Consider the following 24,784-nt stretch of genomic DNA (forward strand, 5'->3'; position numbering starts at 1 on the left):
ATACACACCACATCAAGTTTTAAATGCTGATGAGACAGGTCTTTGGAAGACAAAAATGCCCATCGGAATGTTTATTTCAAAAAAAGAGAAAACTGCACCAGGTTTTAAGGCATCAAAAGATCATGTAATGTTACTTATGTGCAGTAATGCATCAGAAGATTACATAATAAAACCTATGCTAGTTCATAGTTCCTCTACTTCTTGTGCGATTAAAGGTGTAAATAAAATAGCGTTACCAGTATAATGGAAAGCAAATAAAAAAGTTTAATTTAAAAATTTACGAAGATCAAGCAAAAGCAAACAAACCCATATCACTAATTTTTTTAAAGGGAGCAGAAAATACACAAAATCTAGATTCTGCAGAAGAAAGGTCAGAAGGTGAAGATATTCTGCAACAGACAAAACGTTCTGATTTTATTGTGCTTAGCAGCAATGAAGAGGAAGAAAATTAAATGAACATATGTTATTGGACATATGTATCACAGTTTGTAAGACATTTGTTAAGTCATTACTATTTTTAATAAAAGTTAAGTTTCCAATAGTTACAAAATGGTTTATTTTTATTAGCTTTTTTTGGAATGTAACCCCCCCCCCTTTTGTACTGGTTCTTAGTCCCGTATAACACAATTTTGCACTACATGAGATTTTATAGGACCCTAACTACCGTGTTACATAAGGGTTACCTGTACTGTTAATGGAGGACACTTCCAGCATAATTTATAAGCTTATTTATTAATTATTCTGATAATAAATTACATTTTAATTTTTTTGTTGTTTTTGAGTTTACTTTTAAAATGAACATCCTGTAGAAAAAAAAAAAAAAAAAAACAATTTCAATATATATTTTTAATATAAATTTAAAAAAAATTAAAAGTAGCTTAATATGAATAATAAAAAAACCACATTTAATCAGCAGAGAGAGAGAGAGAATACCTTTCCTTCTTCACTCTTTACATGGTTGCCCTTTACTTCATCTTCTCTAACGAGTTTTCCTGGCCAGGAGGGGAAGCCCCTAATCTGTCCCCACACCAGGTCTCCAATATTAAATGTGCGTGGCTGAGGAGGTAGTGGAGGAGAATTTGTCCTATCATCTGAGAGAAAAAAAATTTAAAAACATCAATGAAACCATTTATATAGGGAAGTAAGGCTATATAAGGTAATTAGACGTTTAACTTTTTTATCACTACCAAGTGACACTGTAAAAAATCACAGGAATTTAGCATTCAGTGGCGGTCACTTTTTTTTTTGCTTTGCTTCTGGGTAAATTTTTGGGTTTTTATTTATTATTATTTTTTTAACTGGGTGAGTAATTCAAAATTGATTCAAGATATCAAGAAATAGCAAGATATTTTGATAGTGAAGAGAGTATCAAAGATAAGCATAATTCTTTAAAATATTTTATGTAATTCTGTAGGTGTACATACTTAAGTTATTATATAAGTTATTAGTATATAAGCTATTTTATAATAATAGCATAAGTACCTCAAATTTATAAGGATTTGAGGATGCTCTGGTTTCACGAGCATTACTCATAACCCACAGATGACAATATTTAAAATATGAGGTCCTCCTGAAGATACTTCTAGAAAGGAGACTCACAAGAATTTGCGAGGAAGATGTAGCTTCAATGTTCTTAAAAACCTTTTAAGGGCATTTGCTATAAGGACGTCACACCAAACTGATTCAATATTGCACAAGCCATTGTCTGCACACATTGTACTCCCTATATTCAAATTTTACATTCCTTATATCTGGGTAATACTATGTCACTGATATCCCCATAATAGAGAATTTCAAAACTCAGGAGCATAAATTCAAATTACAGAGGAAGAGGTTTAGACTAGATTGTAGGAAGTTTTCTTTTAGCCAGCAAGCCAATGACTGCTGGAACATGTTGCCTTTGCAGGTAGCTGAGGCTGACAGTTTGAATAAATTCAATGGTCAACTGGATAGTTACCTATGTCAGGAAAGAAGCAAATAATCTGTATTTTCTTATCTACTTAATTTTTTGGCCAGTGCAGCCAAAGCCTGTGGCTTTCTTGAACTTAGGGCTATTACTATCACTACTATAACGTCTGCATTTGATGACTTGACCAGTATTTCAAATTTATTTACTATACTCCTAGCATTGGTGCACATGCACATGGTCTTACTTTTAGTTACCTGAAAACTGCTTATGTATTTATTTGTTCCATGATGGCTCATAGCAAGCCTTGAAATCCCTGGCACCCTGCTTTCTAAGCTACTGCACGTTCCAAGAGAAGCAGTTCAAGAATCACATCTCTCATTGTGCCTGCTTTTAATTCATTAGTTTTGCATTTCCCTTAGCTAGCAATTTTCTGACCAATCTAACACTGTTTCAATAGCATCAGCAAATATTCTTGCACCCTTTCTATTTAAGTATATCCCATCCCTGTAAAAATAGCTTCTCTTATTAATAAGCACAGACCACGCTGGGAAAAATTCTACTCCACAAGTCTTGCAGAGTTGAGGCAAAGCAGATCCATGCTTTTTTTACTCCGTTATATAACAGACTTTTGTTCTTGTTATTTTTTTTTTTTTTTTTTATAAATCAGTGGCAGTAGAATTTTTATGGGGTGAATTCCAGGCTCTGTTTTTACACTTTTTTTTTTTTTTTTTTTTTCCCCCTCGTTATTACCATCATTATTCCACCCAGATATTAGGACATTTGCAAATTTTTCGGAATTGTTGATTCAGCTACTTTTATTATCTGGCATGTGAATAAGATACTGCAGAGTAACTTATGTCACTTGTTACAGGGAGAGACAGTTTCTGATACTGATTCCAGCTGGAATCATGAAATCACCATATCGTTCTTGTTTTGGTTTGTGGAGGGGTAACAGTTAAAATGTTGCAGATCACTGGACAGTGGTCATTGCTTAGGGCAGGGGTGTGTAACGTGGGGGTCTTGGAAGAAGTTAAAGGGGTTGCGAGGGAGGGTTGCCAATTAAGGAACATTGAAAAAGAAATCATACTCTAACATAATACTTTTATTATATCATGTGACAATGTAGTGACATGTCACTACAATGACCTAGTAATGTCACTCTAAATAACAATAAAGGTATTATGTTTGGGCCTTATTTCTTTCCAAAATTCTTTAATTGGTGACACTCCTTCACAACCCCATTGTAGTTCCTATAATGTCACATGATATGATACAATAAATAAAATGTAGTTGAACAATCGGAATAAGCCTTCTGATCTAATCCTCTGCCTATGATGACTGTTATTGTACATTTGTTACTGTTTCATGGATGTGAAATTCTTGGTTAAATGTAAGGACAGTGAAGTGTGTGAGAGAGAGGGAGAGTTTATCTATTTTTATATTCTTTATGCTGTACCATCTTCATTGTAAATACATAATAAATGCTATTCAAAACCTATAAGTGACATATTTTTCATATTGTTCCCTAAGTAAATATGACAGGGTTGCATGTCATTGTCATCTAAATTTAGGGATTGCGAGTAGGAAAAGGTTGCACACACCTGGCTTAGGGGACTCTGAAACCATCCAGTTAATAAGAGAATATAAGATTGGGAGAGAATAGGGAGAGATCAACTACTGAGCTTGTTCCAGTCAGATTCTGTTTTTCAGAAGTCTTTCTATGAGGTAGCCTTGCATAACTCTCTGGCTAAAATAAAACTTCCTGCAATCCAGTCTAAACATTTCCCACATAGCTTGAATTTATGGCTTCTAGTTTTAGAATAATTTATAAATGTTAAAATTTCATCCTAATTCATTTTACTTTTGCCTCTCAGAGCCTTAAACACCTCAATGAAGTCTCCTCTAAGATGCCCAGTTTCCAGTTGTGCAACCCACATAGTTGAAGTCTTTCCCTCATATGGATGCCCTTTTGCTGACCTCACCAGGTGAGTTACCTGTGTGTAATTCCAAGTGTGGTCTAACAATAGCCTTATATAGCGGGATTATGACGTCCTTATCTCTACTAGCAAATGAATCATCGATAGGACACAACGGGCCTTCCTTGCAACTTGCAACCTGTCTACAATGCTCAGAGAACGTCATGCCTGACCGTATTGTAACTCCCAAGTTTCTTTCTTCCACTACTGACTTCAGTTCAACTCCACCAAGAGTATAAGTTATTTTGGGGTTGCTGTTCCCCAGGTGTAAGACCTTGCATTTTGCTAAATTAAAGCATAGCTGCCACTTTTCTGACCATCCCTGAAGTCTGTCTAGGTCACTCTGAAGAAGCTCTGCTTGGCAGTGTTCATTAATTACTCTACTGATCTTTACATCATCTGCAAATTTAGACATCATGCCCTATATCCCTTTATCGATGTGACCAAGTGGCTAAAGTTAATACAGTTAAATATGAGTAGATAAAAGAAAGGTTGCTTTCCTTTCCAAGTCTTAGGTCTTTCCTTTAGGTGGTGTCAGATAATAAGCTTTGATTTTAATACACTGTATTAAATTAAAAGGCACCTGTTAACTAAAGAAGTGCTTTATAATTGCAGTGAATTTGCCTGTTTACTTTGAATGCTTGGTACCCAGGGGCTGATTAATAAAAAAATAAACACTGCTTCTGTAATTGTGAGAGAAGATTGTTGCATAACAGCAAAGTAACTGGCAGAGATGTTGAGAATATCAGTACTAAGCATGCACGGTATTCTCCATGACCATTTGCATATAACATGTGTTTGTGCATGCTGGGTTCCAAGGCTACAGGCAGTTCTCGCTTTATGAGTCTGGAACCACTCAACCTACTGACTCGAAATAAAATATTTTGCATGGGTTTGTACATCATGTGGGCCAACATAATGCCATATTGATCGTTGTTGACAAAAAGTTATCTGAGAAATGGAGGGGTAAAATGTGGGGGGGGACAAAATATGTTGTCGACAATCTATATACACTGTTGGAAAGAGCTCAACGAGTAGGTTTAAAATATTTTTAAAATTAAAAATGGCGGCTCCAGACAGGAAAATGTGACTAATTTTCGTACCCCCCCCCTTATTTCCATCGCTAATGGAGCTAAGTATCAAGTATCAACAAAATCAAAAATATGAATATTAATTGCAAAAAATGAATGTTAAACATTCATAAATAACGCATTTCAAACCGCGTGCGTAGCTATACAATACAGTGTACCCAGCTTTACGATATTAATCCATTCCAGAGACACCATCGTATTGTTAAAATATCGTAACGTGAACCCAATAACACATTGTTTCATATAGTCTTAAGGTCACGAGCGTAAGGCTATATAAAAGGCTGTGAGCATGGTTTGTAAATTGTATTAGTTACCAATTCAAATCTTTAAAATGCACTACACTTTCATCATTATCATATGTTCTGTTATAAGAATCAATTTTAAATAAAAAAAAAACTTCTCGTGGCAAAATTTATAAATGGCTTTTATAGAATTATTAACTAACTATTTAGCAAGCTTTTTGTCACCAAAAGGAGAGTTATTAGCACAAAGAAGCGAGTTATCAAAGTGCAATAAAAAAAAAATTTTTTTTTTTTTAAATTTTAACACAAAAAGTAAACGATAGATTTCAATCGGAATAGTTTCCCTTGATAATTAGCCCCATTAGCGATGGAAATGGGGGGGGGGGGAAGAAAATTAGTCAAATTTTCCTGTCTGGCGCCACCATTTTTAATTTTAAACCTACTTGTTGAGCTCTTTCCAACAGTCAGTTAGTTAGTTAGTTATTTGGTTTTTAGGAGCGTTAGCAACTAAGGCCATATTGCTCCGGGATATGCGGTGGTCATTCCCTGACCTTTCCGCATCCTCCGTATTTGGTGGTGACGGGCTCAAACCCCAGTCTAATCAAGAAGCGTGTGCTACGCACCGCTGCTCCTTCCCACCTGGCTACGGAGGCGCCCTTTCCAACAGTGTATATAGATTGTCGACAACATTTTTGTCCCCCCCCACACATTTTATCCCTCCATTTCTCAGATAAATTTTTGTCAACAACGATCAATATGGCATTATGTTGGCCCACATGATGTACAAACCCATGCAAAATATTTTATTTCGAGTCAGTAGGTTGAGTGGTTCCAGAGATACAATGCTGTGACAGACAGACGGATAGACAGATAACCGAGTGACATTATAAGCATCTTTTGTTAGACTATGGACCCTAAAAATAATTTCATAATAACGTTTTTGCAGAATATTCCAAATTTTTATTAAGTTCTGATCCGACACCCTCTGTCTACTTCCTTTCTTCCTCCTTGTGTGTATGTTGCTGAAAGACGTTTCCAAAGCAGCCACGTATTGACATATTTTGCTGGATCGAAGCAGGTCAGTGGTAGGCCTACAATTTTAAGAAACAGTAGTGAAGAAACTATTTTTCAACGAAGCTCTTGTTGGGCTGGCGATCAGATTCATTTGTGAAAATCCTCGTTCACATCGACTCGATGAAATTGGTATTGTACTCAGAGTGTATTGGTATTGTACATCAAATGCTTCAATTCTTCTGAAACCATTTTTCAATTAGGTATTCCCAAAATCCATGAATTGTATCTCTTTCATTTAACTGTAACCTAATTGACAATTTTCTAACTTCATTTTCACCAAATGGCGACAATTCATGTTTAGAAGGTTTAATACCTTCGTTGTCCTCGTTTTCCTTCTCGTCATCGATATTGTCATTAGTTCTTAAATTTGAATTTTTTTCCTTTCTTTTCTTTCTTTTTTTGAAACTATCCAAAATGTCTTTACCCACCCGGCTAGGCCGACCAGGCTAGCCGGGTGGGTAAAGTGTCTGCCTGGCAACCCAAAGGTCGTGGGTTTGAATCCTGCCTCAGGCTTGGATCAGAGTAGAAAATGCAAAAACTTTGGGAGGTGCAATATGGCCACAGAAGCCGATGTGCCAACAACTTAAAAAAAAAAAAAAAAAAAAAGATAGGGAAAATTTACGGAAAAATGTCGATAATGCACTTCCGTGAAACAACAGATGATTATTTTTTGGGGGAAAATAAAATCGCTCAACCTATGGCCCGCCCAGAAAATCAACTAAAACAGCATAAAGATATCTAACCCTGAATTTTTTTTAATATGGCCCCTGTATGGGAAAAGTTTGGACACCACTGCAGTAGAAGGTGGACCAGAGCCCACTGGGAATACCCCTTGATCTACTCACTGTTGACTAGCACGATTTCTCCGTATGTGGGACAGGTGGTTGGATAGGTTTTACCAGGTACCACTAAGTTGTAGAATAGTAATCCCTTTAGCTCTCTTAATGTGCACAGCAGCATTAATTGTCTAAATTGCCCGAAGGCCAGAAATGCAAACATTGCGTACCGAGTTAATTCTCTCCGTTCGATATATGAAAATTTTCTTTGCTCAACGGAAAGTATTTTAAATGTTACTTCCAAGGGAAATTCAAAATAATTCGCTACAAAAGGACTTCATTAAACAGAGGTCCGACTGAGTAATTTAGAATTATAAAAATGGTTATATAATTTTATGTAGAAAATATCTTAACAGCAGACAGTGAAAAATGCAAATTTAGTTAAATAATTTAAAGCTTATTTGAATAGTATGTAAACATGTGAAAAAAATTTATGGAATGTTACAAATTTTGAAGTTCACTGCATCCAAATGTCACACATCACTGTTAATAAATGTGCCGGCCGTACCATCCCAAAAAAATGCACTGACAACAATACAAGACCTCACACTGCTCATACTGTCATTAAGTACTTAGGCAGCATTAATGTCATATGTGTTCCCTCATCCACCCTACAGCACTGACCTTTTTATTTCCTAAGTTAAAGGAGGAGGTGTGAGGAAAATGTTTCCAGTCACCAGAAGAAGCTGTAGAGACATCAGAGGCAATTCTCAAATACATGTAAAAAAATAGCTTCCACCATGTTTTTGAACAATTGCAGAAACATGGAGTAAGTGCATTTCATCAATGGGGACTACTTTGAAATGGACCATCAAAATACAGATGATTAATAAAGGTATGTTGTAAAAAAAAAAATAAAAATAAATAAAAATAAATAAATAAATAAATAACAAAAGCAATCATTCTTATTGAACATCCCTTGCAGAAATGTGAAAATGGTTTCTACATCTTCAACAAGGATCAAAGTACAATTGACATCAGCTCCCTAAGGGAAAGACTACTGAATTGGCCATGGAGGTGCATTTTGAACCTCCTTTGAAACTAAGAAAAGCTATCGCTAGCATAGTGTCTATTAGACTCCAACTTGAACTTTGACCTTGCTAATCAAGAGTAAACTGAAACAAACATAGAAAACAGTGTATCATCATTTAGAGGCTACTAACGAAGAATGCATAAGAAGATATGATGTCCCTCCCAAAATGGGAGAGACTACCTTATTCGTTATTGGTAAACTGCAGCATGAACTTGTTTCATGGTATAAAGTCTTAATATGGTATCATCATGGTAAATAGTCCTAATGGTCTTGAAGACATAACCACATTTGTCTCATTATAACAAAGGTATTTCTGATATAGTTGTAACGTGGTCCACTGCATTTCATTCTGTTCTCTTCCATTTTTCTTTAATATGAATGCCCACAACAACGCATTGCTTTCTTCATTGTTTTAATTTATTCTGCCACTTGGTTAGAGTTAATTGGTTGCCTCAAATCCAATTTATGTTTATGTGTATTATAATTTGGTTTAATGTTTATTTGGATATTTGCTTTTAGTTTAGACATGTCAATTGGTTGGGTTCACATTCATATTTACATTTTGTTTGTTATATTTCCTTATTTAATCTATAAAGGGCAGTGGCCATGGCATATTTCATGATTTGAGTTTATTTGTTTCTTCTTATTTTTAGATTGTATAAGGACATCTGTTGATATTTCAGGGGACAGTGATAAACAACTTAAATCCAATCTGTTTTGGAATTCACGAGCACTAATGTCCCTTTGAAAAGATTGTACATGAGCTCCTTTTCTCTTGTTAATTTTCTGTTTAATGGGAATTGGCACTCATGCTTTAATGGTTGTGAGGATGCATCTTCTCGAGCAGGGAGTTGTCACCTGTACTACTAAGAGCATGCTTTTTTCTTATTTCATGAATTTATTTTAATATTGGGGCATCTTTTTTATACAAGTAACTCTGTCTTGTTTCATGGTGGTATATAATGTTTCTTTTTTTATAATAGTGCTTATAATCATCTAATAATAATATTTTTTTATTTTATGAATTTATTTTCTTTTAATATTGGGGCATCTTGTTATAGAGGTAATACTGTCTTGTTTTGTGGTACATGTTTCTTTTTTTATAATAGTGCTCATAATCTAATAATTAAGATCTACTGTCATGCCACAAATTAGTGACAGAAGCAATTATTTGTTTCCATAATTTTGCAATAAAAAATAATTTTATAATAATATTTTTAAAAAGCCATTTCAAGTATATTTCAAATAATGCATCCAATTACATATATAAATTGTTTTAAATTTGTCCAGCACATGCTACCATGTGTGTTTCCAACTAATACCAGACACAGCATTAATAGATAGCAGCGCAGCAATAGCGTTGAAAATTAGAGGCAGTCATCAGTAATATTATTCCTTTTTAGTCACTAAAAAAGAATTTTTCCAGCATCATGCAAAGAAAAAAGAAAAAAAAAAAAAGAAAGAAAGAAAGAAAACCTATCAATTATATCTTCACCAAAAAGTGGCCATGTAAGTCCACTTCGAACTTCACCAAACTCTCAGTCCCCAAATTTTGTACTTGTGGCCCCTGGTTGTTTTCTCTTCTACCTGTGAAGATGTGCCTCACTTGTTCATTTTATCGATCATAGTGGTGTCAAAAAAAAATGACAAAAAAAAAAAGCGCATCTCCTCATTTTTAAATTAGTCAAGTTGTTTGTCCTTATACTGGCAGCTAATCTTTTAGAATTGGCTGAAAGAAGATAAATAAGTAATAACAATACACATGAAATATTAATTGCATAAACATTTACTTATTATGCCTTATTGGGTAAATATGCAATGAAATAAGTATGTCCAAAATAACATCATGTTACTTAGGTTTATATAATAACGAAAATTCTATGAAAGCAGTGATTTTTTTCATTACAGTACTTTGCTCACACTAGGATGACAGGCAGCTATTTAACCAAAAACAGTAAAAAAAAAGCACACTAATACTTTGATGACTACTGAAAATTGTCATGGCATTGACTGGATAAGATTCTGAATGTATTCCTGTGAGATATTATTGTATCAAACACAGATTAATGTGTCCTGTAGCTCTCTAAATGTTTTTAGTTTCTTCTGCATAACTGAAACACCCATTTTGTTCCAGTTTTCAAATGGACTGAAGTCTGAACTGTCCCCAGGACATGTTATTGTGTGAACTGATTTATCCTTCAACCCTTTTTGCACCTGGGGACAGTAAAGACCATTAGCATTAGTAGAGGCATATGATGCAAGAAAGCAACCTTATGCAGCATCAGCCAAAAAAAAAAACCAAAAAAAACCTTCCACTTCACCCCTCCGTTCATTCGAAATACCTGTCCAGCTGAGCCTTAAATTTAATTAGGCTATCAACTTCCACAAGGGATGGAATTCTGTTCCACCAACCAACTACCCGCTGACTAAAGGCAAATTTCCGCACATCTATCTTTCTTCAATTTGAAATTATGCCCTCTCAGGTGATTATTCTGAGCAAGAGGCAGAATCCCATCAGCATTGAGCATGCTCAAACCATTCAAGGCTTTATACACCTCTATCAGATCACCTCGCCGGTGCCTAGTCTCCAGACACTGTAATTTGCAAAACTTAAGCCTTTCTTCGTAAGAGCAATCCTTTGTTTCATTCACTAATCTTGTTGCCCTTCTCTGTACTCGTTCCAGCAGCTCTACATCCTACTTGAAATGAGGCTTCCAGACTTGTATACAGCACTCAAGGTGTGGCCTGACCATTGCCTTATACAAGGGAATAACCACCTCCTTATCCCTGATAGGAAAATTCCTGTATATCATTGATAAGACACCATGAGCTACTCTTGCGCCCATCTGCACTGCTCAGAGAACTTCATATCTGCCTGCACAATTACCCCCAGGTCCTTTTCATTCTCTACCACTGTCAGTGTAGTACCACAGAGTTGATACATTGCTCTGGGGTTGCTGTTTCCCATATGTAGTACTTTACATTTATCAATGTTAAACTTCATTTGCCACCTCTCAGCCCATCTGCTCAACCTTTCCAGATCCTGTTGCAGCAGCATAGCGTCAGTAGCGTCCTTAACAACCCTGTCAACCTTTGCATCGTCTGCAAACTTGGACATTAAGCTTGATATACCATCATCAATATTATTTATAAATACAGAAAACAATAAAGACCCAACACTGAACCCTGAGGGACTCCACTAATAACAATAGTCCACGATGAACAATGTCCATTGATTACCACTCTCTGTCTTCTCCCCCTCAACCACCCCTTAAAATAAATTACATTTATTTAAGCAAATAAATTACATTTATTTATTTACATTTATTTAAGAGTGGGACATTTCCAAAATTTAAAACTTCTGTTAATTTTATGAAGTAGTACTTATGGTTTTGGCTCTATGATATGGAATGGAGCCATCCTGAAAAATGCAATTGGCAATACCTCCATAGTGATCTCTAACTGTGGAAAGTAACTGTCAAGACTGTCCTTGTACACCTCAGTATTCACTGTTCCCTTCACAAATTCAAGATGATCAACTCCTCTAAGTGAAATTACAGCCCCATATCATTTGAGATGCAGAAATTTTCACTATGGACACAATATATTTGAAAGAATATTTGCTGAAGTTATTGAGGCAGTGTTAGGTGGGTCGGAAAACTTTTAGCTTGGATGGGGATTAACAGATTAACAGTAGCTGCAGGCAGAGGCGAAAGGGATTCTTGCACTGCTTCTATTGTAATGAGCAGCAGCCTGGAGAGCAGGTTGCTGGGGATTTCAAGAGCTGCTGGGAGTCATCATGGAACAATTAAATACATGGGCTATGTTAGGGTAACTAAGAGTAAGAACAGGTGCATGTATATTTGCAGGTACCTCCGTAGCAAGGTGGGCAGGAGCAACAATGCGTAACACACACTTCTTGATTAGACGGGTTCGAGCCCTTGACCACCAAATAGGGAGGATGCGGAAAGGTCAGGGAATGACCACCACATATCACCGGAGCAATATGGCCTTAGTTGCTAATGCTCCTAAAAACCAAAAACAACATGTATATTTGCATATACACCAATGGTGGAAGTATAGTAAATAAATTTGATGAATTCGAAGTGCTGATCAAGGCATAAAAGGCAGATATTGTTGGGATATCGGGAGACATGGTGTCACAGATACAAGCAGTGCAGAATTGGAATTTGGGGAGTACAATGTGTACAGAAAGGATAGGAAGGGAGGAGGGGTCATGCTGTTAGTTAAGAAACACAAAATCGAAGTGAATTTCGTTTTTTGACACGGGTGGACAGTGCAATGTTGAGTCTGTTTGGTGTGACAAACACTGGGAAAGAGAAAATGAGAGTAGGAGTGTGTTATAGGCCTAATGACTCTGATGGGTACAATGAACAATTGTGCACAGAAATAGGGTGAGCCACTAAATCAGAATGTCTTGTAATGGGGGATTTTAACTTTCCAGATATTTACTGGAAATTGTGGGTAGGTCACTTGCACACTAGCAAGACTTTTGTGGATTTATTGGAGGATTATTTTCTACAGCAAAATGTTTGAGGGGCAACCAGAGGAGAATTTTAAGATAAAGGAACACTAGATGACAGTGATCACAGTGTACTGATGTGAGATTTACTTAAAGATGTAACTACCATTAAGGGTAAAGGAAAGAATTTTTGTTTTTGTAAAGGTGACTGACTACAGTGGTCTCAAATGACGTGTTACCAATGGTGAATTCTAAATCAGAAGCCTTCAAGGACTTAATCTTGGGAGCTACTAGGCTTTTCATACCAGCTAAGAAATACTGTTCAAGGTTCAGGTCTAAATGGATGTCAGATGAATTAATGAGGCTCGTGGCAGAGAAAAATGCATCGGATGCATATAAATTATCAGGTGAAACAGAATCCTACAGCAGGTATAAGCTAGACTGTAATCAAATCAAAAAGGCAGATTACGAGAAATCTTTGGAAGGGGGAAATCAGATTGGGCCACTTAACATACATGGTTTGACTTTTGATGATCCTGCTCAAGTAGCTGATCAACTGAAATGAGTATATTGCATCTATATTCACACATGAGGAGTTATTCAAGGAGGGGAATGCCAGATGTTTATCAAACTCGAACAGGGAGCTAAGTGATTTTGTAATAATTGAGAGCAAAGTGGAGGAGAAATTGTTGAAGTTAAACATAAAAAAGGCACCCAGAGCACATGGAATCTATCTAGTTATATTGAAGGAGGCAGCAAGTGAAGTAAGCAAACCCTTACCATAATTATGGGAGTATGCTTAGAGTCAGGAAAGGTCCCTATGGACTGGAGATGTGCAAATGTATCTGCAATTCACAAAGGGGGTGCAAAGGGTGACACAAATAATTATAGACCTGTTAGTTTAACTTCTGTTCCAGGGAAAATAATAGTCATTGCAGAATCATGTACACAAGACTCCAGTTATAGTTCGGACACAGCATTGGTTTGTTAAGGGGAAGTCTTGTCTGACCAATTTGGTTGGATACTCCAATGTGGTCACAAAGGAACTGGATACAAAAAATAATTTGGTATCTGGAAAGTTTTTGATACTGTTGCAAATGGAGGACTGTTGAACACATTGAGGCTGTATGGCATTAAGGGCAAGTTGCAGCAATGGATAAAGGGGTGGCTGAGTGGGAGACGGCAGAGTGGTAATAAATGGACACTGCTCTATGTGAACTAATGTTATTAGTGGAGTTCCCTGGGGTTCGGTGATGGGCCCATTGTTATTTTGCGTATTTATCAGTGATATTGATGAAGGTATATCAGGCTTAATGCCCAAGTTTGCAGGTGATACAAAGGTTGGCAGGGTTGTTAATGACAGTAAAGACAGTATGCTACTGCAACAGGATCTAGAAAAGTTAGGCAAATGGGCTGAGAAGTGGCAACTGAAGTTTAACATTGACAAATGCAAAGTACTGCATATGGGTAGCAGTAAACCAAGAGAAACGTACCAACTGTGTGGTACTACACTCAGGGAGGTGGAGAATGAAAAAGACTTGGGGGTAATTGTACAGTCAGATATGAAGTTCTCTGAGTAGTGCAGATCGGCTGCCAGAGCAGGTCCTGGAGTTTTGTAAATGATATATAGGAATTTTGCTAGCAGAGACAAGGAGGTGATTATCTCTTTGTAAAAGGCAATGGTCAGGCTACACCTTGAGTACTGCATACAGGTCTGAAGGCCTCATTTTAAGAATGATGTAGAGTTACTAGAATGAGTACTGAGAAGGGCAACAAGATTGGTGAGAGGAACAAAGGGGCGCTTTTACAAAGAAAGGCTCAAGTTCTGCAAGTTGTAGCATCTTAAGACTAGGCACCTGCGAGGTGATTTGATTGAGGTGTATAAGGCCTTGAATGGTTTGAGCAGGCTCAATGGTGATGGGATACTTCCACTTTCTTGGATTAAGGACTTGAGGGGGCATAGATTCAAATTGAGGAAAGACAGTTGTAGAATAGATGTGCGGAAGTTTGCCTTTAGCCAGCGGGTAGTTGATTGCTGAACAGACTTCCATCTGTTATTGTGAAAGTTGATAGCTTAAATAAATTTAAGTCTAAACTAGACATACATTTGGAGTGACCAGATTGGTGAAATGGGAAGGGTTATTTATTTTTTTTGGCTGATGCTGTATAAGCTTGCTTTCTTGCATCATATGTCTCAACTAATGCTAATACAGTCAGGATGAAATTCTTCACTTCTTCGTCTAACAGTTGCAAGCTGTCCAGAACCATACATGGTGAATTTTGATTTGTCAGAGAAAATAACACATTTTCACTGATCCTCAGACCAACTAGCATGCTCCTTTTCCCACTTTAGATGCTGGATATTCATATTTTTGCATCAAAGTGGCACTTTATTCTTGGGCAATGTGCTATTAATCCCAATGAGAAAAGGCATTTAGCTGTTGTAGCAGTAATTGGCTTTACTCCTGTATCCTCCTCCAATGTTGTTTTGAGATATATTGAAGGGGATCTTCTGTTTCAGACACACAGACAGACCAGAAATCTTTCCTGCACTGCAGAAGATATTCATGGATGCCCACTTCTTTATTTTCTATTCAGATGGCCAATTTCTGGTAATTTTCATAATAAATGTGCCACTGTTGACTGATTAGAGTGAATCTTTTTAGCTATTTCATGTGTGTGTGTGTGTGTGTGTGTGTGTGTGTGTATAGGACATTCATAGAATGAACGCCCCCTCCTGCATTCAGTGCAGCAGCAACACTTTTCCTACGTGATGTTAATTAAAACTTAGCCATTGTAATAGCACAGAATACTGGGCTTGTGGCATATGCACGAGCCCAGTTAAGTCTGAACTTCAATGTGCACTTTTTATAATTGATGGACTGATCACATTTTAGTGAGCTTTCTTTCTAATGGGGGGGGTGTTGTAGTTCCTGGGCATCTTTAACTGGACTAACTGGATCTGTGTTTTAAATACAGTCGAACTTCCCTATAATGAATTTGATAAATCCAACGAAAAAATTCGTTATACAGAGAATATCTTTTTTTATTAGACATTGTTATCTAATTAGAAAATGAATCTATGTTTATTTTTAATGTATTTTATTTCAAAAACATACTTATTTAAATTACGTTTAGACAATTTTTGCGGCTAAGTATTACAAATTTAAAAAAAATCAGCAATTTTCGTTTGCACAGTACAAAATGTCTGATTCTCAAAGAAAACCTCACATTTATTCAGAGCATTAAAAACATTATCAAGAACATGTTCACAAAACTGTACAGGTGCCTCCGTAGCCAGGTGGGAAGGAGCAGCAGTGCATAGCACACGCTCCTTGATTAGACCGGGGTTCGAGCCTGTCACCACCAAATATGGAGGATGCGGAAAGGTCAGGGAATGACCACCGCATATTTCCGGAGCAATATGTCCTTAGTTGCTAATGCTCCTAAAAACCAAATAACAAACAAACAAAACTGTAGACCCAGACGAACCATTTAAGCGTGAATCATTTCATCGCGAGTTGGCTTTTCTACGAGTTGTTATGATGCGTCTTCAGCATCACCGTTAATTTCTTTGTGATCATGGTCGCATCTAACACTGCTCAGCAGTATCTCATCTTCATTTGGATGTTCTGTTGTAGTCAGATCTTGATCTACATAAACATAACTATCCAGTGTTATATCATTTTCGATGTTTCCGGACGATTCTAATAATGTCGAAACGTTTTTCAGTTGTGAAAGGGGCAGTTTATCTTGTTCATCCAGTTGTTGTTCGACTTCTGTATTCAATGCAAATCCCACTTTTGAAAAACAATTTTGAATAGTATATTCAGTGACATCGTTTGTCCAAACTTTTGCCAGTTCAGAGATGCAATCTCTAAGGTTAATTATAACCTCCAAGTTTCTATTTTCTGATAACACATTGACAATCTTCATTATTATTCTCTTTCAATAATAAAATTTTAAATTTTTAATAATGCCCTGGTCCATTCGCTGGAGTTTTGATGGTAAAAACAACAACTTCACACTTTTAAGTTTGGCAAAAATAATGGCAGGATGTGCCGGACAGTTGCAGTTACCAACACGATTTCCTTTTTTTTTTTTGTTATACGCTTGTCTAGTTTTAATATCCATTCTTCAAAAATATCACTTGTCATCCATGCTTTTTTTTATTAAAGGTGTAGTGAACTTCCAAAGATTTTGTGCCTCTAAAACCTCTTGGGTTTTTTGATTTTCCGATGACTAAAAGGCTTAATTTTTCATTTCCTGTCATATTTTCTCCAAATAGCACAGTGATTCTTTCTTTCCTTTGTTTTCCACCAAAACATTTATCATCCTTAAAAGCAAGTGTTCAATTCGGTAAACATTTAAAGAATAAACCCATTTCATCAGCATTAAAAACATCCTTAGGTTCATATTCTTCCAAAATCTTCTTTGCTTACATTAACACTTTCTCCACAAATAACCTTTTCCACAATTCTGTGGCGCTCCTTAAATTTATCTAACCGCCCAGTGCTCGCATTGAATTCTGTTGCTTAATTATTGGACCCAATATTGGTATATTCTTTTCACATATCATTTGCACCCATTTTAGAACAGCTTTATCAACATCTTCGTATATACACAATTTAATTCGCTTCTTGTCTGTTCCTCCTCCAATTGCATTTAAAATTGATTCTCGATTTTTTAAAATCGTAGATAAGCTGCTTGCAGGTATGCCATATTTCTCCACAATATCTTTTTTCTTAAAACCCTGGTAAATAACAAGAAGAATCTTTACTTGACATTAATACTTACTCAGCTGCACTGGCCATATAGTGAATTGTTAGTACTGCCTACTCAATGACGTTCGCTTGCCAGTTCAACAGTATCACGTGACCTTTCCTATCAATCACTTTGAAGAAATATACGACTTTGTGAATTTCTTTTATTCTACTTTCATTCATATATACACGAAAGAAAATTTATGGTTAATGTATGCTGTATGTTACTTTTCAGAAAAAAAAATACAAGAGCATATAGCCTATGTGATTGAAGACAAATTGTTTGAAAAGAACGAAATAAAAAAAAAAAAAAAATCATGAAAACCATCTACTGGGAGTCCAGTTACATGAGAACGGACATATCATATAATGACTGACAGGTCACATGGTATAGTTGAGGTGAGAGGCGAATGTCACTCAGTGGGTGTTACTAAAAACCGACTAGGGAAACATTTGTATTGCTGCCACAGCACGCTAAAGATTTACCGCAGCGAATTTCGTTATCCCTTTAGCCAACATCAATTTACAAATCTACCCTATTTATTGTAAAGTTTATGACCACATTTTTAAGAAAATCAATTTGGTTTTATAACTGTAACAAAAATGAAACAAAGACCCTCCTACGAGCATCAATGGCCACAAGTGTTCACTAAAAGGATGATTAATTCCAGATGCTAATGAGCAATTTCATAGGGTAGGAGGCCGTATATTTGAGCAGCTGTTTAGCAGTAAATGCTTTTACTAATTGTTTTAAAAAATTCATTATAGATAGACTAACACTTCGCTATATGTGGTTAATTTTACATGTAATTTCGTTTCAAGGTGCAATGTTTTGCGAAAAAATTCGTAATATAGAGAAATTCGTTAAATAGAAGTTCGTAATACAGAAGTTCCACTGTATATGTATTTATGTATATTGTATAAATGAACATGTATCTATGTCTCTAAGTATAGCGTTATAACTGCATTGAGATATAAGTTTAGGGTTATATTTTGTATTGAAACTTCATTGAACTTGAATAGAAATCATGACTCAGACCAGATCAGCAAAGCAAAAGGCTCAAACTAATGGAAGTGCTGTGGCTCAGGGGAGAACTGAGGGGGGGGCAGTTGTCCTCTGAATCACAGTCTATTGAAATGCACTGCTTGTGGATCAATCAGGAATGGTTCATGATATTGCCAAGGGGAATGTCTAATGTCTGTGTGTGCAGGATGTAAGGAGTGCGAGGAAATCAGGCACCAACTCAGCATTGTTATGGGCTTATATGAGAGCTTGAAGGATAGGGTGGATGCCCTCGAAGGATTTAAATTGAGGGGCCCATCAAGCTCTCAGCTGCCCACATCAATGCCAGAGCTCGCACTTGAACATCAAGTAACACAGCGGCAAACCCCAAGACAGAATGCGCTGGTCCCAAAGGCACTAGTGTTGTAGGTGACGCTATTGCCAGGGAAACGGGGAACATATTGTGCAAAAAGGATAGATGGAACAGGACCAGGGTATGTCTGCCAGGGGCAAAGGTTGATGTCGTTGTAGAGGAGATATCTTTTAAGGGCACAAAGGGTGATATTGTTGTACGTTGGCACTAATGATATTAAGAGTACGAGACTGGCGGATTTACTTAACAAGTACAAGTCAATGCTGAAAAAAAGACTGAGAGTTAAGGTTCAATTTGAAAGTGTCTGCAATTCTGCCCAGACATGACAGGAGGGAGTATACGATGAGAGCCTTGTCGATTAATTCGGCCCTGGATAGATTGTGCAAGGCTCAAAAGGGCAGAATTTTTCTCAGCCTGGTCTGTACTTCTTAACAGGAGAGACTGCTTCTACAGGGATGGGATACACTTAAATAGAAAGGGTGCAAGAATATTTGCTGATGCTATTGAGGCAGAGTCAGGTGGGTCGGAAAACTGCTAGCTTGGGGGGGATACACGGACTAATAGATTAACAGTAGCCTCTGGCAGAGGTAAAAGTGATTCTTGCACTACTTCTATTGAAATGCAGTTGGGCAGCAGCCTGGAAGGCAAGGCAATGGGGAATTCCAGGACTGCTGGGAGTCATATTGGAACAAGTAAATACATGGGCTTTGTTAGAGTAACTAAGAGTAGAAACAAGTGCATGTACACCAATGCTAGGTGTATAGTTAATAAATTCGATGATCTTGAAGTGCTAGTCAAGACATCAAAGGCAGATATTGTTGGGATATCAGAGACATGGTGTCACACAGACATAAGCAGTTCAGAACTGGAATTTCGGGAGTACAATGTGTACAGAAAGGATAGACAGGGTAGGAAGGGAGGAGGGGTTATGCTGTTAGTTAAAAAACACAAAATCTAAGGAAGTACATCCAATGGATGTTGGTGGACAATGCAAAGTTCAGTCTGTTTGGTTGGTGTGACATAAGCATTGGGAAAGAAAAAATGAGAGTAGGTGTGTGTTATAGGCCTAATGAATCTGATGAGTATAATGAGCAATTGTGCAGAGAAATAGAATGGGACAGTAAATCAGAGTGTCTTATAATGGGTCACAAATTCCGGTCAATCTCTGGGATTTTAATTTCCCAAAGATTGACTAGAATTTGTAGTTTGCTCACTCACACTAGCAAAGCTTTTGTGGATTTATTGGATGGCTGTTTTCCACAGCAGCATGTTCGGGAGGCAACTAGAGGGAGAAATACTCTTGATCTGATTATAAGTAGTGATTCTTCATGTATCAAGAATCTGCAGATAAAGGAACCACTAGGTGGCAGTGATCACAGTGTGCTGAAGTGGGATTTACTCAAAGAGGTAACTACCGGGAAGGTTTTTGCTTTCGTAAAGGTGACTACGGTGGTCTGAGACAGTATTTAAATTCTATACGGTGGAACTAACTGATGATATTACCAACAGCAAATTCAAAATGGGAAGCATTCAAAGAATTAATCTTCGAAGCTACTAGGCTTTTCATACCAACAAAGAAATATTGTTCAAGATTTAGGCCTAAATGGATGTCAGATGAACTAATTAGACATGTGGCAGAGAAGAAAAATACATGGATATATATAAATTCACAGGTGACACGAAAGCCTACGATAGATATAAGCTGATCTGACCAATTCACAAAGGAGGTTAGGCAGGTGAAGCCAGATTACGAGAAATCTTTGGCAAAGTACGCAAAGAAAAACAGCAAAGAGTTCTTAACTTATGTAAACTCTAGAAGGAAGGGGATGAATCACATTGGTACACTTAATATTGATGGTTCAAGTGTTGATGATTGTGCTCAGGTAGCTAACAAACTAAATGAATATTTTGCATCTACATTCACACATGAGGAGTTATTCAGCGAGGGGAATGCCAGAGGTGTATTCAACTCTGACAGTAAGCTAGAGAATCTTGTAATAACTGAGAGTAAAGTCGAGGAGAAATTGTTGAATATAAATATAAGAAAGGCACCTGAGGTAGGTGGAATCAATCCAGTTATATTAAAGGAGGCAGAAAAGGAAGTAAGCAAACCCCTTAGCCATAATTATGAGAGCTTCCCTGGACTCAGGGGAGGTACCAATGGACTGGGAATGTGCAAATGTGACCCCAATCCACAAAGGAGGATCAAAGTGAGACAAGTAATTACAGACCTGTTAGTTTAATTTCTGTTCCAGGAAAATTAATGGACGCACTGGTTAAAGAAGCATTGCAGGATCATCTAGACAAGACTTCAGTTATAGCTCGGACACAGCATGGGTTTGTTAAGGGGAAGTCTTGTCTGACAAATTTGATTGGATATACAAAGGAACTGGATGCAAAGAATAACTTTGATATCATATATTTGGATCTTAGAAAGGCCTTTGATACTATTGCACATAGAAGGCTGCTGCACAAATTGGAGCAGTGTGGCACTGGAGTGAAATTGCTGCTATGGATAAAGAAATGGTTGAGTGGGAGAAGACAGAGACCTGGGGGTAATTGTGCAGGCAGATATGAAGTTTTCTGAGCAGTGCAGACAGTCTGCAAGAGTAGTTCATGGTGTCTTGTCAATGATATACAGGAATTTTTCTAGCGGGGATAAGGAGGTGATTATCCCCTTGTAATGTAAGGCAATGGTCAGGCCACACCTTGAGTACTGTATACATGTCTGAAGGCCTCATTTTTTAGAAGGATGTAGAGCTGTTGGAACGAGTACAGAGAAGGGCAGCAAGATTAGTGAACAGAACAAAGGGTTGCTCTTTCGAAGAACGGCTCAAGTTTTGCAAATTAGTGTCTGGAGACTAGGCACCTGCGAGGTGATCTAATTGAGGTGTATAAAGCCTTAATTGGTTTGAGCATGCTCAATGCTGATGGGATTCTTCCTCTTGCTCAGAATAATCACCTAAGAGGGCATAAATTCAAATTGAGGAAAGACGGTTATAGGATAGATGTGTGGAAGTTTGCCTTTAGCCAGTGGGTGGTTGATTGCTGGAACAAACTTCAATCTGATAGCTTAAATAGATTCAAGGCAGAACTTGACAAACATCTGGAGCGAGGGGATGGGTGAAATAAGGTTTTTTTTTTTTTTTTGGCCGATGCTATATAAGCTTGCTTTCTTGCATAATGTGCCCTTGCCAATGCTATAGTACTGTGGGGATTCCAGTTTTTAGCCGGAAATGGTTAGTATAATAGATAAAAAAAAAAAAAAAAGCATGTTTGTGCATAATAAAGATGAGCCTAATTCACTTCTTATCTGTTTATTTGATGAAACCCTAGAAACAGCTTTATTTTATTATTTTTTTATTCTATGAAGTTTATAGCATGCTTCAACTGAAAGTTGCAACCAATTGGAAGTTTGGTTGACACAAAAGACATCTTGATAACCTATATAAGGAAAGAACTGAAAGTTACCAAATGTTGTGTGATCTGGATTTTTTGCAACTTGATCAACACAACCATTTCTTGAGATTGTAACATGGCTAGGAATCGAACACATAGACTCATTTTCTTGCTTTTTTGAAACTTCTGTGTTGATTCTTAAGATGATGATGAATTAGTTGGTGAGTACTGCTCAGCAAGACAAGTACTGCACTAAGGGAGCAAGTACAGATGGGGGTAGGAAAAAGTGGTGCTAGCTAATACTTTGTACCATCTATGGCCAGTTTAAAAGCACGTAGGTTTCCTTGCAATATGAGGGTTGTTTGAAAAGTTTGTGTCCTGAGTATGATGGGTTTATTTCAAGAGTCTGGTAATGTGTTACTTTTCAACATAGTCCCCTTCGGAGTCAACACATTTTTTACACTGAGCTGCAATACAGTGCAGCATTGGTGGCAAAAATGTATTGACTCCCCCAATGTTGATTCCAGTTGCAAAGAAAATTTTCTCTTGAGCCTCCAGAAATGCATCCACTGCAGCAATGGTGTTACTGCTGGTGAGAAAAGGGATGCTAACAAGGTATTTCTTCAAATTAGAAAATAAGTGGAAATCCAATGGTACTGAATCTACTGAATATGGGGGATGGCCCAATATTTCTAAACCACACACACAGCGTTGTCCTGGAGGAACAAGATTCTTCTGCTAAGTTTTCCTTGCCATTTGTCTTTAATGTTTTCATTCAAATGCTTCACGAGGACTGTGTAATATGCCCTTTTGACTGTCTTGCTTTTCTGAAAGTAATCCACTAGCAACACTTCATTAGTATTCTAAAAAAATTGAAGCCATCACTTTGCCAACAAAAGGAACTGACTTTACTTTCTCTGGAAGGGAAGAAGAGCTGTGTTTCCACTGTTTAAATTGCTCCTTTGGCTCTTGCTGAAAGTGACAAACCAAGTCTCATCCATCATCACAAACCTTGCAAGGAAATTTGCTGTATCTGCTTGATGCAAATGTTCACTTGATAAGTTTTGCTGTCAAGTAGAGTGAACATTTTTGATCTGCTGTCAACACCTTTGGGAGACATTATGCCGAAAACTTTTTCATAGTTTTTGGCACAATGGATAGGAATCCAACACACAGAGACTCATTTTCTTGCTTTTTGAAACTTCTCTGTTGATTCTTAAGATGATGAATCAGTCGGTGAGTTTGTCTGTTATCATGTAGTTCAGATAAGATGCCCAAGAACTGGCAACACAATGGTCGATCACTCATAACAAGATCAAGTACACTGTCAACAACTACTGGAGTGATGGACTTGCTGGTCTTCCACAGTGTGGGTAATCTTTCAGGATCTCCTTCCCTCATTTAAATTCTGCTACTTACTTCTTAACCACAGAATAGGAGGGACATCCTCCCAATGACAGCCATATCACCATGAAATGTCTTTGGCATTAGTCCCCTTTTTTTTCTTTTTCAAAATATTGAATGACTGCATGGTGATGGATTTTGTCGATCTTTCCTGATTCACAACAACTTACAAAAAAAAAAAAAAAAAGGACATTACTGAAACTGCATAAAACTTGGTAGATTATTATTTGAAATGTTATACATAAAGTACAGCAATTTTTAACACCATACCACTACCCTTTCAGACTTAAGCCATAGACATTCAGCCAGCTGGGATATCTTTGTATGTGCTAGGTGCAGAGAGGGTGAATAAATTAGGAGTTAACTCATCATTCTATGCGTGTTTATGAATGAGAGTTTGAAGAATAGGGTGGTGCCCTCGAAGGAATTAAAATGGGGTACACGTAAAACCCTCAGTTGCCCAAATCAATGCCAGAGCTCACTCTTGTGCAACAGACAATACAGTGGCAATCTACAAGGCAGATTTTGCTGGCCTGACAGGATCTATATTATTGTCAGTGACTGAATTGTTGGGGAAATGGGAATATGTTGTGCAAGAAGGATTAGGTGGAATAGGACCAGGGTATGTCTGCCAGGGGCAAAACTAGATGATGTAGAGCAGATATCATCTTTTAAGGGCACAAAACGTGATATTATTGTATATGTTGACACTAATGATATTAAGAATAAGAGATCTGAAACAAGTGCAGGGCAATATTTGAAAAAAATTGCAAGTTAGGACTGAATTTGAAAGTGTCTGCAATTCTGGACATGTTAAGGAGGAAGTATACGTTGAGAGCCATGTCAATCAATTCGACCCTGGATAGAATGTGAAAGGCTCGTGGAGTAGAATTTTTCTCAGCACAGTCTGTGCTTGTTAACAGGAGAGACTTTTTTTACAGGGATGGGATACACTTGAATAGAATGGGTGCAAGAATATCTGCTGATGCTATTGATGCAGTGATAGGTGGGTCGAAAAACTTCTAGCTTGGGAGGATACACAGACTAATAGTTTAGTCTGTGTATAACTAGAGCTGCAGGCAGAGGTAAAAGCGGAGGTATAAATTGGAGCAATGTGGCATTAAGGGCAAGTTACTGCTATAGATAAAGTGGTGGTTAAGTGGAAGAAGACAGAATGATTATCAATGGGCACTGTTCT

General features: G+C 37.2%; 1 protein-coding gene across 1 annotated transcript in view; it reads right to left on the minus strand.

The window, feature by feature from the left end:
• Positions 1 to 24,784, minus strand: part of LOC150075257 (uncharacterized) — a 258,146-nt gene that overhangs the window by 57,585 nt on the left and 175,777 nt on the right. The window contains exon 5 of the mRNA XM_090388340.1: positions 934 to 1,091. Coding sequence (XP_090244466.1) covers positions 934 to 1,091 — 158 coding nt within the window. The remainder of the gene's footprint in view (positions 1 to 933; positions 1,092 to 24,784) is intronic.

This window comes from Mastigoproctus giganteus, chromosome 14 (assembly GCF_048544385.1).
Source record: "Mastigoproctus giganteus isolate SK-2022 chromosome 14, ASM4854438v1, whole genome shotgun sequence".
In the NCBI taxonomy this organism is placed as follows: domain Eukaryota; kingdom Metazoa; phylum Arthropoda; class Arachnida; order Uropygi; family Thelyphonidae; genus Mastigoproctus; species Mastigoproctus giganteus.